The following is a 13033-nucleotide window of genomic DNA, read 5'->3' as shown; positions in this document are numbered from 1 at the left end:
GTCACTCAAAATTGTACTATAGTAAAAAAAAAAAAAAAAAAACATTTAAAAGTTTAAAATTGAACATTCATAGATGTTGGTTAATGTAACTTTATCTTCATTAAAGCAATTTAGTTGTGTGTAATGTTTAATAAATTAGTTTGACAGTAGCATGTAATTCTCTGATTATGTTGCTAACTTTTTGTGTAAAGCATTTACCATACCAGCCCTGGACAAGATCATAACGTTGGTGGTGGACTAAGTTCAAGTTACTAAAAGCTTTTGCAGTTTACTAAAATTTTGGCCTAATGTGAGTCGCATAGCAACAGCTCTTCCCGTTCTACTGAGAATGCGAATTCTTTTGTGTTGAAGAGTCGTGAAAAGTGTCTTCTCTCTCGATATATAAATCCGGATATGCGATTGGTGCTTTACAAGGCTGTAAGCCTCTAGACATCCCAGTTTATACCGTATTCGGAGCGTTTGCGCTTCCATTTCTTAACTCAGACGTCGCAAACTTACTCAGCTAGCTAACATTACAAAATCCAAGTTCATTTAAACGTAACCTCTGCCGTCAGCTCTGTTTGTAGCCTCAGCCAGCGGCGCGAATCACATGATCCGTCCTGATCCTGTCTGGTCCGAGCAAAAGCTGCAGATATTTCAAGGTATAGCTGCTTATCATAACAATTATCATTGCATTTTATGAAGACATTTCAGTGAAAGTGTGAAAGCCACACCGAATGGTTGCGTTAAGGTTGACACAGCCTTTCGTCATTTTCCTGTTTACTGATGATATAGTTGCTTGATGAGTCTAAAGTCTGTTTAGGTGTGTTTTATCCTGAGCTACGTCGAGGCTCTGCTCCTTTAGACAAGCAACCTGTTACTCTTTTTCTTTGTTGTGTTGTTTTTGTTCTCCGTCAGGACGATGAAGCTGATTATACTCAATGACTATGACCAGGCAAGCGAGTGGGCAGCGAAGTACATAAGAAACAAGATTTTAGCGTTCAAACCTGGCCCAGACAAGTATTTTACTCTGGGTCTTCCCACAGGTAAGAGGGGGCTGCCATATCCTAAAATTTGTGGTGGTTTTTCATCGTTGAGTTTTTTATTCAAGAATGGTAAAAAGCATATTATATTTAAGTATAGTTCAAGGTGCTTGTGTGTAACAGGCATTTCATTCCGTACAGTTAAAATGTTGCAGATTTGCCTGCTTGCTTGCTTTAGGAAGTACACCTTTGGGTTGTTACAAGAAGCTGATTGAGTACTACAAAAGTGGAGAAATCTCATTCCACTATGTGAAAACTTTCAACATGGATGAATATGTAGGTAAGTCTTCACTTTTATTTCTCCCTAATTAAGATTAAGAACTTTCTGAAAGCTGTGGTCTTGCATAAGAAACTACCATCGTTTCATGTACTGCATAGGCCTTCCCAGAGATCACCCTGAGAGCTACCACTCCTTCATGTGGAATAACTTCTTCAAGCACATAGACATAAAAGCAGAGAACACACACATCCTTGATGGCAATGCCACTGACCTTCAAGCAGAGTGTGAAAACTTTGAGAAAAAGATCACAGCTGCAGGAGGAATTCAGCTGTTTGTTGGAGGTCAGCAGTTTGCAGTTTTTATAAGGAACATACTATAACTATTTATGCAATGACAGCATATTTCACATTTGTGATCATATCCTGTTATTCAATATTACCACATTCATTATTGAAGCTGTAGCAGAAATCCAACGAGTCCTTTTATTTTTGTCAGGTATTGGACCCGATGGCCACATCGCCTTCAACGAGCCTGGATCGAGCCTGGTTTCCAGGACCAGGGTAAAGACCCTGGCTAAGGACACTATCATGGCTAATGCCAGATTTTTTGATGGAGACCTTTCAAAGGTGCCCACCATGGCTTTGACTGTGGGAGTGGGTACTGTCATGGATGCAAAAGAGGTTAGAAGTCTAGATGAGTGTCAACCACATGTCCTGATTTTGTTATTTATTTTTTGTTGTCAATTAATTTAATATTATACCTTTGTTTGGAGTTACACAGCAATCTTTTCCTGCTGCAAACAAAACACCATTTCATGTTCATGTTTATGCTTAGTTATACTGGCCACAAGTAACATTATCAATTTCCTCTCAGGTCATGATTCTAATCACTGGAGCACACAAGGCATTTGCTTTATACAAAGCTATAGAGGAAGGTGTGAATCATATGTGGACCGTATCTGCATTCCAGCAGCACCCACAAACTGTTTTTGTATGTGATGAAGATGCCACCCTGGAACTACGGGTCAAAACTGTAAAGTACTTCAAAGGTGAGAATAAATCAGATGCAACAATACATATTTCACTTGCAAAAAAATAACACAGTAACTCTACTGATTCTTGCTCATTTTTTAGGGATGATGCATGTGCACAATCGGCTGGTGGAGACGCCTCCAGCAGTGTCTAAGAAGAATTGATTTAAGGAGACCAAACTTTGGGGGTTCTTGAGGAATTTCTCCCATATTAACACTCAAGTAATTCCTTTAGCTTCTAGTGGAGATCTATTGGTTGGTATCAAACATAATCTCCAAAGAAATAATCTTGTGCAATTAAAGTTCATGCTTTTACACTTTCAGGTGATTTTTCATAAAGCTTTGCTATTCATTTGTTCATTGTAATAAAGTCTTTAATTTTTAAATGTTGTGTATACTTGAGGAGGAATTTGTTATTCAGCCTTTTCTTCATTTCAAATGGCAACATGAAATCACTGAACTTGCCTTCAGTTTTAACATCCAAACGGTTTTTGAATAATGTAATGTCATCAAGGTATTTTCTACACTTTGACAAATATTAATGAATACAATAAAACCCTGCAATATTAATATTTATGACACCAGTGAAAGGTGTCATAAAGCAAAAGGGACAATTCTGCACAGAAAGGCCTACTTATGTTACATTTTGCTAGTACGTTTTAAATATAGCTAGTACTTATTATATATTACGCGAGGGTACCTGTATTTTAGTTGAGCAAACCATGAAACATATTTTCTATTGACCAGTTTGAGAACTCTTTCATGTGCCAAGATTCCCACAGCACGTGAAGGCAGCACCAGAGCCAGCTAGAGTCAGTCAGGAGGGGAGAAGGAAGGAGATGGCCGACTAGAAGAAGGAAAATTACACCTTTGTTACTTCGTTGGCGAGATTCTTTTCACTCACACTTTTCCACAGCTGAAGGGGAAGAGGACGTTTCTTATATTTCGCTCCTCTCCCACAATGGCAGAACCAAACAGCAATGTGAGATATCAAGAGGTCGGTAACAAATGCCTTGCACGCTAAAATTTGGCTAAGCGCTAGCTAGCGGATAGCTAAGCTAACGCCCGTCAACATTTGCTTGTCACTGAGGAAAACATCGAGCCTGACATTTGTTTACGTGCGGGATTGAATAGTGAAAATACATCATAAAGTCATGTTAAACAAACCAATTAAACGAAATTGTATTAAATATATGATCGCGATTTCTTTATGTAAGATGAAGCCTATTTGACCCACTTTCACTTCGCAGCTAGTTAACGTTAAGTACTCGTAACGTTAGCCATCCTAGTGCACACTGGCTTGGACATGAGGGCTGTGTAGTGATAACTATGTCTTGCCACTATTCAAACATTTTACCTGACTGTCCTCTATTAAGGACCACTTTAACCTTTCAGTTGCTCAAACTCAACAGACATGATCAAAATATCAATATGGACGCACAGCCTGCTCCTTTATTGGCGTATTAATATGCGAAATGATGAGTGTCGAGAGTTCCCAGTGTATGTTATATTAACTGGTCTTGGGCAGTGTTAGTGATGTAATACAGTGTGTTGTTATCACTAGCCATTGTGCGAGTTCCACCATCCATCGTACCTTCAGAAGACATGGGTGCAGACATGTTTCCTATGAAAACTTGTTGCACATTATATTACACCAGTGTGGCATATCTGATGTTGACATCGGAGACTATGTTTACAGATTAGATAAAAGATGTAGTTGGCGGAAGATAATGTCAGACAGGTTAAAGGACTTTATCACACGGCACATTTTGCATACAACAGTTCTACAGTGATATGCAACATTGTCTTTAATTAGCAAGTGCAGCCACAACTCTTACATTGATGACTACCCCAGGATAAATGTTAAAGCAACATTAACATGTTTCCTGGGTAGTTATAACTACTAATATGCTGTTAATCAGAAATATATATAAAAATAACATCTTAAAGTCTGATTGCATGACTACGTCATGCCCTTATACTTTTGTCTTTTATAAATTGTATCAACTTAGTTTTCATTTATCATAGCCAACAAGACAGATTTTCTATATGTAATGTAGTTTAAATTTGACCTACAATTTCTTGTTATGTGCTAACATTTCTGTAGCTGGTTAATGAGGAAGAGCCAGCCCAGCCTTCCCAGGAGGGTCCTGCCCAGGATGCACCCCCTCCCTACAGCAGCATTGCTGAAGCAAATGCAGGTTAGAAAGCCTCACAGATTCACACTGTTAAGTCTGAAATAAATATGTCATGCATTTCCTTTGGGATGTCGGTTCCATCTAAACTGTGCTTTTACAGGTTGACTTTTTGTGATTCTTGTTTGGGGACTACAAATGTGGTGTTAAATTTCCTTCTTCAACTTGTCTTTCGTTGTTGCTATTTTAATCTCTTACAATGCCTCTAATTTTACGATATCACCTTGTTTTTTATTCAAATCCTTTTTAATAAAAAAATACCGTAACAATATAAGTAATAAAGGTTTCCAAAACGCCAAAAGAAACACCAAAGAAAACTATACAGCCCCTAACTGTATTAACAATACATGAATAAATGTGTTTAATGTCAGACCTCCACTTTAATTTGACCAGCACCAAGTGTGCATGACTGTTGAGGATATTTGTGCAAGGCCTTTTCTAACATTTCTAATCTCACTCCTTAAGAGGGCAAGGGTCAACATGTTGCATAAGTGGGTGCAGCTCTGAGTCTTTCCTGCATGAGTCCATTGATCCGGTTTAAATGTTGTTAGTGTTTGAACAACACAAATTATGTTTCTGGATAACTGCCAAACGACTTAGATAAAAGTCTTGGGCAGAACGTAAACAATAATGGACACACTTACTATTAATGACTTTCTTCCTGTTGTACTCCACACTCCCTGGCCTGCTTTTGGAATTCTTTGCTGCCGATCTTCTATTTTTGAAGGAAGTGAAAATAGATTTTTGTGTGTCAATATTCAAACCTCAATGACAGCTGGTAAACCAGTTAACTAGGACCACATCATGGTTCTGCGGATGGGCTACCCTATAATTCCACGACAAAATTAAAACAAGTTTCATTGCATTGACTATGTATTACTTACTGCCTGTCACGGATGATAAATGTAAAGGTCTCCACTAATACAGAAAATTGTGACGTAGAAGGTGCTTAACTTTAAGCTACGTTCTGTGCCTACGATTTAATAGACATTGCTTTTTTACTTTGACAGCTTTCTTTGAATATAAAGAAGATGGTGGACGATTGCCCAATCCACCATCTTACAGTGTTGCCACCACTCTCCCCTCCTATGATGAAGCAGAGAGAAGCAAAGCAGAGGCTGCCATCCCTCTGGTCACTGGGAGAGTCACGGTATGGCTAATTGGCCATACATAAGTTAGACACCATCTTAGTCGTTCAGTTTCTAACCACATGCTACTACATCAATCAAATTCATATTTTAGTATAAACACAAGCTGATGTATTATATTTGTTGCTGTTGATACAGGAGGATGATTTTGTTGCCAGGGATGAATTTGAAGATGCTGACCAGCTGCGGATAGGAAATGATGGCATCTTCATGCTCACGTTCTTCAGTAAGTTCTCATTAAGGTTTCAGCTCGTTTTTCAGTTTCATTGTGCAGAACAAATATGTATCCAGATGGAAATTGGTTATGTATATACACAACAGAAAGTATTTAGGCCCTTTTTTACATCTTTATTCGAATGTAGATTTATTGAAATTGATACAATTGCCAATTTGATTAAGGTTATTACTATTAATCCATTAAATGATCCATGATTATATCAAATGACCCATGACAAACTGAAAATGTGGTTTTTGATTTAGTTGTTTTTCCCCCAAAAAAAACATTTAGCATTTTTCTTAGTATTCAGACCCATTACTGCTATTATAAATTGTGGTCAGGTTCATCCTGTTTGATTTATTATTTCTTAAGATGAGTCTAAATGTTGAATAAAGTCTACCTGAGGCAAATTAAACCGTTTTGACATAGTTTTTTAAGGGCACACACCTATCTCACAGCACGTCAGAACAAAACTAAGCTAATCTAAGTCCAAGAAGATTGGTGTACACTTCTATAATAACATTTTGTGGTGACACACAGATCTGGATGAGGTTATAAAATCATTTCTAAAGGTTTGAATGCCCCCAGGAGCATTGTGGACTCAAACCCCGGTATCTAAAGAAGGGCCATGTCAGGGAGGTGACATTTGTTGTGTAGTAAGTCTTTTATAATGGCCATGTCCGAGTAAAATTATGCTGATATGTCTATGAGTGACATCTTGGAGTCCTATTTTACTGCTGTTTGTTGGTCATGCTTTTCCCATTTGTATGTGTTTGTGGTCTAAGGCAGCTTTATGTTTTCATAAGAAGTCATTTCCTTCTCATAAATTATTTCTTTTGTGTCACCAGTGGCATTCCTTTTCAACTGGATTGGCTTCTTCTTGTCGTTCTGTTTGACCACATCAGCTGCGGGTCGATACGGAGCCATCTCTGGCTTTGGCCTGTCCCTCATCAAATGGGTTCTCATTGTCAGGGTGAGAGTTATTTATTATTATTAAATGTTAACTCCCACCATTTTAATTTACCAGAATCAATTCAACTCCAAAAGGACTGTTGAATCTATCCCTGCTTTATTTTTTTGACATTTTTTTCTTCTTCCAGTTCTCTACCTACTTCCCTGGTTACTTTGATGGACAGTACTGGTTGTGGTGGGTGTTCCTTGCCCTGGGTAAGTGAGAGACATTGTTTTATCAAGAATCAGTATGCGTCATGTTGTATGAATTTAAACTACTTCATAATATATAAATTAAAACCTTTCTGTGGACATTAGGCTTCATGCTATTTATCAGAGGATTTGTGAACTACTCCCGAGTGCGTAAATTGGCTGATCCCACCTATGCTACACTCCCCCGAACAAGGGTGCTCTTCATCTATTAGAGGTAAGCCAGGTTTCAGTATAAATGACTGAACTGTACACATCATTTTAAAAAAAGAACTCTGTCAACACTTACGACTTCCTTTCATTACTTAATAAATATTTTTTGACTTTGGTCTAACCTTGGGTAATCTTAATCAGAAACCGCTCACACGACATCTTCATTTTGATAACTAGATTTCTACAAAACAGTCACTATGTTTTATTTTGTTTGGTCATGTGAGAGTTGGAGATATTTTCCCTTTTAAATGTGATTGTTGAAAGCTACTTAAATCTGACCATACATGTTTGAGTACAAGTTCAAAGTTAGACAGTGACAAGTGTCGAATACTTGAATTTGATTTTTACATCTTCCCGTAACCTAAATTCAGAATGTTGGATGTGAAAAAACTGGACACGACCAGCCGAAGCAGCAGCTCTGTGAACAGTTTGTGAAATAAACTGAAGACACTTGACCAGAGATCAGTCAGATGAATTATAGATGATGACAACTCCCAATAAAATATTCAGGAATTATAATAACTTGTTTTCATTTTGTTTTTGAAATTTATAAATGAAAAATGGTTAACAGTAATAGTCCCTCAGTGTACTCATTTGTGGCAAATGTTAAGTGCTATTTACATTTCTGTCTGTAATGTATAAGTAATGCCTTATATCATTTGATGGTAGCGTACAAGCATGCATCTGCTGATAAGGTCAATTAATAGGGAGATTCTCATGTTGGTAACAGTGAAGCCAACAGGTAATAGACTGTAGACTTGCCATAGCATGCAACACACTTTGTAATCTGCACTAATCTGACTTCATAGGTTTATTGTGACTATTATAGGATATTTTTAGATACCACATACACTTAAAAATGAGCTTTCATTAGGCTGTAAATGCTAATAAAGTATATGCATTACCACTTACTTCACTCACCTGTTGGCTTTAGGTAGTGTTGCCCTACTGTACCACGAGGGGGCATTGTTGTTTGAAGCTTTTAAGTCAATAGCAAGTGTTCATTATGGGCATTGTTACAATGAAACATACATGCTTGTGATTCATACACAATGTAAAAGTTACATCTTATGATTTTGTCTGTTAAATGGTTTGTTGTATACTAAATTGGGTAAAATCTCCCATCCTGGAAAAATGTAATTAAGTTAAAAAAATATATATAAATGATTTTAGATGCTGGTGCATTGTTTAAAGAAGAATGAGCTGCAGCTAAAAACCAGATGGTCACAAATGACAAGTGACAAACCCCCAGAGCCGCTCGGTTGACTGTAAGGAAACCCTGTATTTTTGGACGGTGTCAGCAATGATTTTCATGGGTGTATGAGCACATTTTCTGGATCAGGTCTTTAAAATAAAAAAGTTAATGGAAATGTAACAGTGTGACCTTTTTATGACTCAGTGGATTCATCATCACATATACTGCTAGTGGAAAAGCTCTGTGATTACAGTGTCTTGGCTGTTGTGGTTTGTGCTGTTCACTCATCCATTTGGATTCAAGTATCAAGGAGCATAAAAATAACTTAAATTACATTTCCAGGTGGGTTTTTGCCTTAAGATTTAATTGACAGATAGGGAAAGGAAATCTGTATTTTGTTTTTATGGTTTTTTTTTGTTTGTTTTTTTTTTTTGGAAGATCCTTAATGTGTAAGAGGGTAGATATCTTGTATCATAACTGTATCAAAAGAATGTTGTTTGCAGGTGCACTTTTAGAAGCATAACCAAGGATTTTGTTGTTATGAAGCTGTACAGAAAATGTTTAGTGTTAAAATAAATGTCACCTTTAATGCATCCTGTCTCTGTTGTCTGGATTCATGATTGCAGTAAAGATACAAAGATGTGCACAGTCACAAATAAGTACATTTACACATGACATAAAAATCAAGTGGGGCATAGATTTTCAAAATGTATCACAGACAGGGCAGTACTTACAGATATGGCAAAGTTTTGCAAGGCCAACAGAAACATGCCTGTAAAGAAAGCTATGTTAGTGGCTCCAAGTGGCAGTGCGGTGTAACGGCTGGAAATATAAAACAACATCCTGGGGTAGATGTAATTCTTGCCCTTTGTGACACTAGTACATGAGAACAGTGAAAGGCTCAATAGCTTCCTCAGACTGTTATGTGATATTTTAATCTGCTGAGACAGTAGTTCCCAAAAAAGTCAGAGTAGAAAGAACATGAATATGAGCAGGCATATTCTGAATGAACAGGTTTTAATGTGTCATTTTTGACATTTTGTCTGGGTCACAGTGATCCCTAAAATAACTCCTGTATTTATGCCCAGATCCTGATTTGGACAACTAAAAAAAATGAGTGGCTTGATTTTTGATGACACTAAAAACTACTAGATGTCTAAATAGTTTTATTATTTTAAGGACTTTATATACACTCACTCATTAAGAGATGGTTTCTAATGTTTTTGACTTCCTGTATAAAATGAATGAGGGAGCCATAACTTAAGAACCACCTCTTCTTAAAATGCACTTCAGTACAACCCCACTACTCACTATGACCTGAATAATAAACAGAGGAGAATTATCACCTTTCTGACAGTTTCAAGTTAGAAGCAGAAATTCACGCTGCATTGCATTGCATTAGCTTGTACAGGTTTACCTAATAAAGTGGCCAGTAAGCGTATAGTCTATATACATGCATACACACATATACTATATATAGTAGGAGAGCTTTTCTCCATCCTCAAAAGATCATCTAAAGTGCCCCTGGGTGTGACGAGCATTAATTCAGATTAGTAAGTTAAGCAAAGATTGAACCTCTGCTTGGCCCAGTTGCTGTGTTCTAGCTGCTATTTTGTTTGCCAAGATTAAACTTTTATGCTAATTTGGAAAAAGAGCTGACACTGAATGGTAATTAAAATGACATGTTGTTCAACTGGACAACGAAGATGAAGTGCTTAGTGTTTTAGCTCTGATGCATTTGTATTAGAAAGAAAACCAATATGTGAACTAATCTGAAGCTGCATCAGAGCTTAAAACCATTTAGCTCCAACCAAACCAATTGTTTTACGCCACCTCTTCAAGCCTTGTGACTGGCCTGGTCAACTGAGCAGCTCCCAGTTCATTTTCAGTGTCGATGTGCATTGAGATGAGCGTCCTCACTCTCCAGAATCATCCAGCTGCCGGGGGAGAAAAAAGATGGCCTTCTGTCCAATGTGAGTTCGTGGACCCAGTTTAGGTTTCCCGTTCTTTTTCAGACCTACGTACCAGTTCTGCTCGTGATATTTCTGAGACTGATATGTGTTGTAGTGGTTCTCCTCCAGTTTCTCCAGGAAGTAACATTCATCGGTGACTGTGGGCTGAGACATAAACACAAAACAAGAAGCAACAGCTGACAGCACTTTTGGAAGGACTTGTGTTGTTTGGTTTGGGATCTGACGTTGAACAAGGATTGTATAATGATGACTAAGTATTTCCAAAAGCTATCATGGATTATTGATATGCAATATCTACATTCCATATTGCTGAAAAAAATTATTAGCTATAGACACTCACCGAACTGTACAAACGCCCCTCGTTGCTCATGGCGAGATATCGTTCAGCTTGTGTTCCCTGGATGACCACCACACCTCTGTTCACAGCTTTTAGCTTTAAAACAGCTGAAAGCAGAAAAAATTATCATTAGGTCAAAGAAAATAATATGACAACAAATGAACCTTAAATATCCACTGTCACAAATATTAGTCCATCTTTCCTGCTGAAGGGTAGAAATGTCTGTTCGAAACCTTTTTTCCAGCTGACAGACAAGCTTCCAACATTCAAAGTGTTTCCTGTTGAGCTGAACTTCTGAATGAATGGTGGCTATCTCATGAAGTCATGGTCATGCAAAAAGAATATTAGTCTTCTAAGTCAAAGTCTGTTAAGTTTGCACATGGATGTAATGAAGGAAATTTTTCTGAGAAGTCAATAGGCTCTATAGCAGAATATTAGACATTAACTCTCTTTTGTTAGTTTCTCTGACAGTGGTAGTGCTCAATGTTAAGAGACACAAGGTCCAGTTTCTTTCGAAAGTGTTCAGACCATGTCACTTTCTGCACACTTTTTGTACTTGAATATTTCATTTACAAAAGCATTCACATGCTTAATTCAGTCTACTGTAGTTGGATACCACACTCCAAGTTTTGCGCACCTGAATTTGGGAAGTTCGTCCTGTTCTTCGTTACAGATCCTCTCAAGCTCAGTCACACTGGGCGCTTACTGGTGTCTGTGGACTGTGGTGGGGTCTGTGGACACAATGTGGCCATTCTGAGGTCTCCCTGCAGATGTTTAATGGGGTTTAATCTGGGCCTCTTTTGGGCCACTCAAGGACAGTCAGAGACTTATCCTGAAGCCGCCCCAACATTCAAAGTTTTAAAAGTGGTTTTAAACCATAGTACTGATCTATGCTTCACCTCAAATTGTTATTGTGGAGAATTTCTGAGACTTCATGTCTTGTTTCTTTTACTGACATGCAAAGTGAAATGTGGGACATTACAAAAATTCCTTGTCTTTCTAGATTCTGTCCAATCAGTTCAATTGCCACAGCAAGGGGTCTGAATACCTGTTTTTAAATACTACAACATTAAATATAATTCTAAAGGCTTGGTTTCTGCTTGTTAGGGTTTAGTGAGTTTAGACTGATGGGCGAAAATGACAAATTTGCCTAAATAAAATAAAATGTGAGACACAAAAGTAAAAAAAAACAAAAGAAAAAAAGGAAGAGCTAGAATACTTTCTGAAGACAGAGTCAGCTGCACATAAACATATCACACTATGCATTGTAGTTTCCTAAGAAAAAGCCAAGAAATGAGCATTAAAGGAGACAAAGAAAACAGACGTTTCTTACTTGACAATATTGAGAAGGCCTGTATGTTTTTCTATTTACTTTATTTTTTAAAGCAGAAAGAAATATTGAAAAAATATTCTTCACCTCCGCACCACACAGAAAAATCTGAAAATAATGTGTGTATACTATTATACCTAAGTTTCAAGTCCCGGGCCTCTGTTGTACAAAGCTTAAAAAAATGCCTTCAAATAAAGGCAAAGCTCCTGGGATGTCCTGTCTTTTTCGAGGTGAAACACTGTGGGAGATTTAATACGTCAGTAATGGCTCCAACATTTCTCTAGTTTGAATTGGACTCTTGTACTGACACGCCTGCAGCAAATGAAGGAAGTGAACGCACCACACTTGTAGGCCTGACTTGGATTTAAAACGAGCTGTGTGCTGTGTTCTTACTGTAATCGTCCCTGACTTCCCTCTGTCCTTTCACTTTCCCATCGGGGAGGATCTGGAGGTGATGTCCGCCATTCATGCAGTACAGCTGCGTCAGCCTCCTGTAGTCCCACAGCAGCAGGCCGCTGTCCACCTGCTCGTCTGACACGGACATCTTTTCATCGGCCAACCTGCTCATGGGAAACACCTCTCTGGTCTCAGTATTGGGGATCTGCAGCGGAGCCTCCAAGTCTCCTGCAGTGGTCAGGTGTTTACGTGCTCGTGAACGCGCACGGACCACACAGGCAGCTCGATGCGCGTCCCTGACTGCCTTCCTCCACCTTCCGCTGGGACAATGTATAAAGATCAGTGGCCATGCTGGTTAAAGTTCAAATTATTTTTCATGTCTGGTGGCTGCGTCTTAAGGCCTGGTGTATCAGTATTAGAGCATTGGGTTGGGATGCATAAAGCCATGGGTTCGAGTCGCACTCCCACCAGGTGGGGCCCCACTTACCTACCAAGAGCCACCTTGGTACCGTTCCCGAGCACGGATAAAATGGGAGGGTTGCGACATCCAGGCGTCTTGTTACTCTACACTTTTTTCTTAAAAACTTGGTTGAATT

At 38.3% G+C, this 13033-nt stretch overlaps 3 protein-coding genes across 3 annotated transcripts; 2 read left to right on the top strand and 1 right to left on the bottom strand.

The window, feature by feature from the left end:
* The first annotated feature begins 480 nt into the window (after nt 1-480).
* gnpda1 (glucosamine-6-phosphate deaminase 1) lies at nt 481-2658 on the top strand. The gene is made up of 7 exons (XM_067518035.1): nt 481-641; nt 898-1025; nt 1201-1302; nt 1401-1583; nt 1738-1922; nt 2116-2290; nt 2376-2658. Exons 2-7 carry the CDS (start codon nt 902-904, stop codon nt 2435-2437), a joined length of 831 nt encoding a protein of 276 aa, XP_067374136.1. The 5' UTR covers nt 481-641; nt 898-901; the 3' UTR covers nt 2438-2658.
* A 409-nt stretch (nt 2659-3067) lies between these two features.
* On the top strand, nt 3068-8994 carry ndfip1 (Nedd4 family interacting protein 1). The gene is made up of 8 exons (XM_067518036.1): nt 3068-3269; nt 4380-4473; nt 5478-5617; nt 5754-5841; nt 6681-6805; nt 6933-6999; nt 7102-7210; nt 7578-8994. Exons 1-7 carry the CDS (start codon nt 3234-3236, stop codon nt 7206-7208), a joined length of 657 nt encoding a protein of 218 aa, XP_067374137.1. The 5' UTR covers nt 3068-3233; the 3' UTR covers nt 7209-7210; nt 7578-8994.
* fgf1a (fibroblast growth factor 1a) lies at nt 8893-12963 on the bottom strand. Its single transcript, XM_067518037.1, has 3 exons — nt 12435-12963; nt 10715-10818; nt 8893-10518 (listed from the first exon to the last, which is right to left on the bottom strand). The coding sequence occupies exons 1-3, from the start codon at nt 12607-12609 to the stop codon at nt 10318-10320; spliced, it is 480 nt and encodes a 159-aa protein (XP_067374138.1). The 5' UTR covers nt 12610-12963; the 3' UTR covers nt 8893-10317.
* Nucleotides 12964-13033: the final 70 nt, after the last annotated feature.

The sequence above is a fragment of the Channa argus genome, chromosome 10 (assembly GCF_033026475.1).
Source record: "Channa argus isolate prfri chromosome 10, Channa argus male v1.0, whole genome shotgun sequence".
In the NCBI taxonomy this organism is placed as follows: domain Eukaryota; kingdom Metazoa; phylum Chordata; class Actinopteri; order Anabantiformes; family Channidae; genus Channa; species Channa argus.
This window is presented reverse-complemented; position numbering and strand designations above follow the sequence as displayed.

What these genes read in the sequence shown, in the direction of transcription:
- fgf1a (XM_067518037.1), bottom strand. Translation starts at nt 12,609, where the DNA reads ATGAGCAGGTTGGCCGATGAAAAGATGTCCGTGTCAGACGAGCAGGTG. An exon ending in GGAAGTCAGGGACGATTACA is followed by an intron (nt 10,819 to 12,434) that starts GTAAGAACACAG and finishes TTCTGCTTTCAG; the next exon opens with CTGTTTTAAAGCTAAAAGCT. An exon ending in AGGGGCGTTTGTACAGTTCG is followed by an intron (nt 10,519 to 10,714) that starts GTGAGTGTCTAT and finishes TTTATGTCTCAG; the next exon opens with CCCACAGTCACCGATGAATG.
- ndfip1 (XM_067518036.1), top strand. Translation starts at nt 3,234, where the DNA reads ATGGCAGAACCAAACAGCAATGTGAGATATCAAGAG. An exon ending in TGGTCACTGGGAGAGTCACG is followed by an intron (nt 5,618 to 5,753) that starts GTATGGCTAATT and finishes CTGTTGATACAG; the next exon opens with GAGGATGATTTTGTTGCCAG. An exon ending in AATGGGTTCTCATTGTCAGG is followed by an intron (nt 6,806 to 6,932) that starts GTGAGAGTTATT and finishes TTCTTCTTCCAG; the next exon opens with TTCTCTACCTACTTCCCTGG.
- gnpda1 (XM_067518035.1), top strand. Translation starts at nt 902, where the DNA reads ATGAAGCTGATTATACTCAATGACTATGACCAGGCAAGCGAGTGGGCA. An exon ending in TACTCTGGGTCTTCCCACAG is followed by an intron (nt 1,026 to 1,200) that starts GTAAGAGGGGGC and finishes TGCTTGCTTTAG; the next exon opens with GAAGTACACCTTTGGGTTGT. An exon ending in CTGTCATGGATGCAAAAGAG is followed by an intron (nt 1,923 to 2,115) that starts GTTAGAAGTCTA and finishes ATTTCCTCTCAG; the next exon opens with GTCATGATTCTAATCACTGG.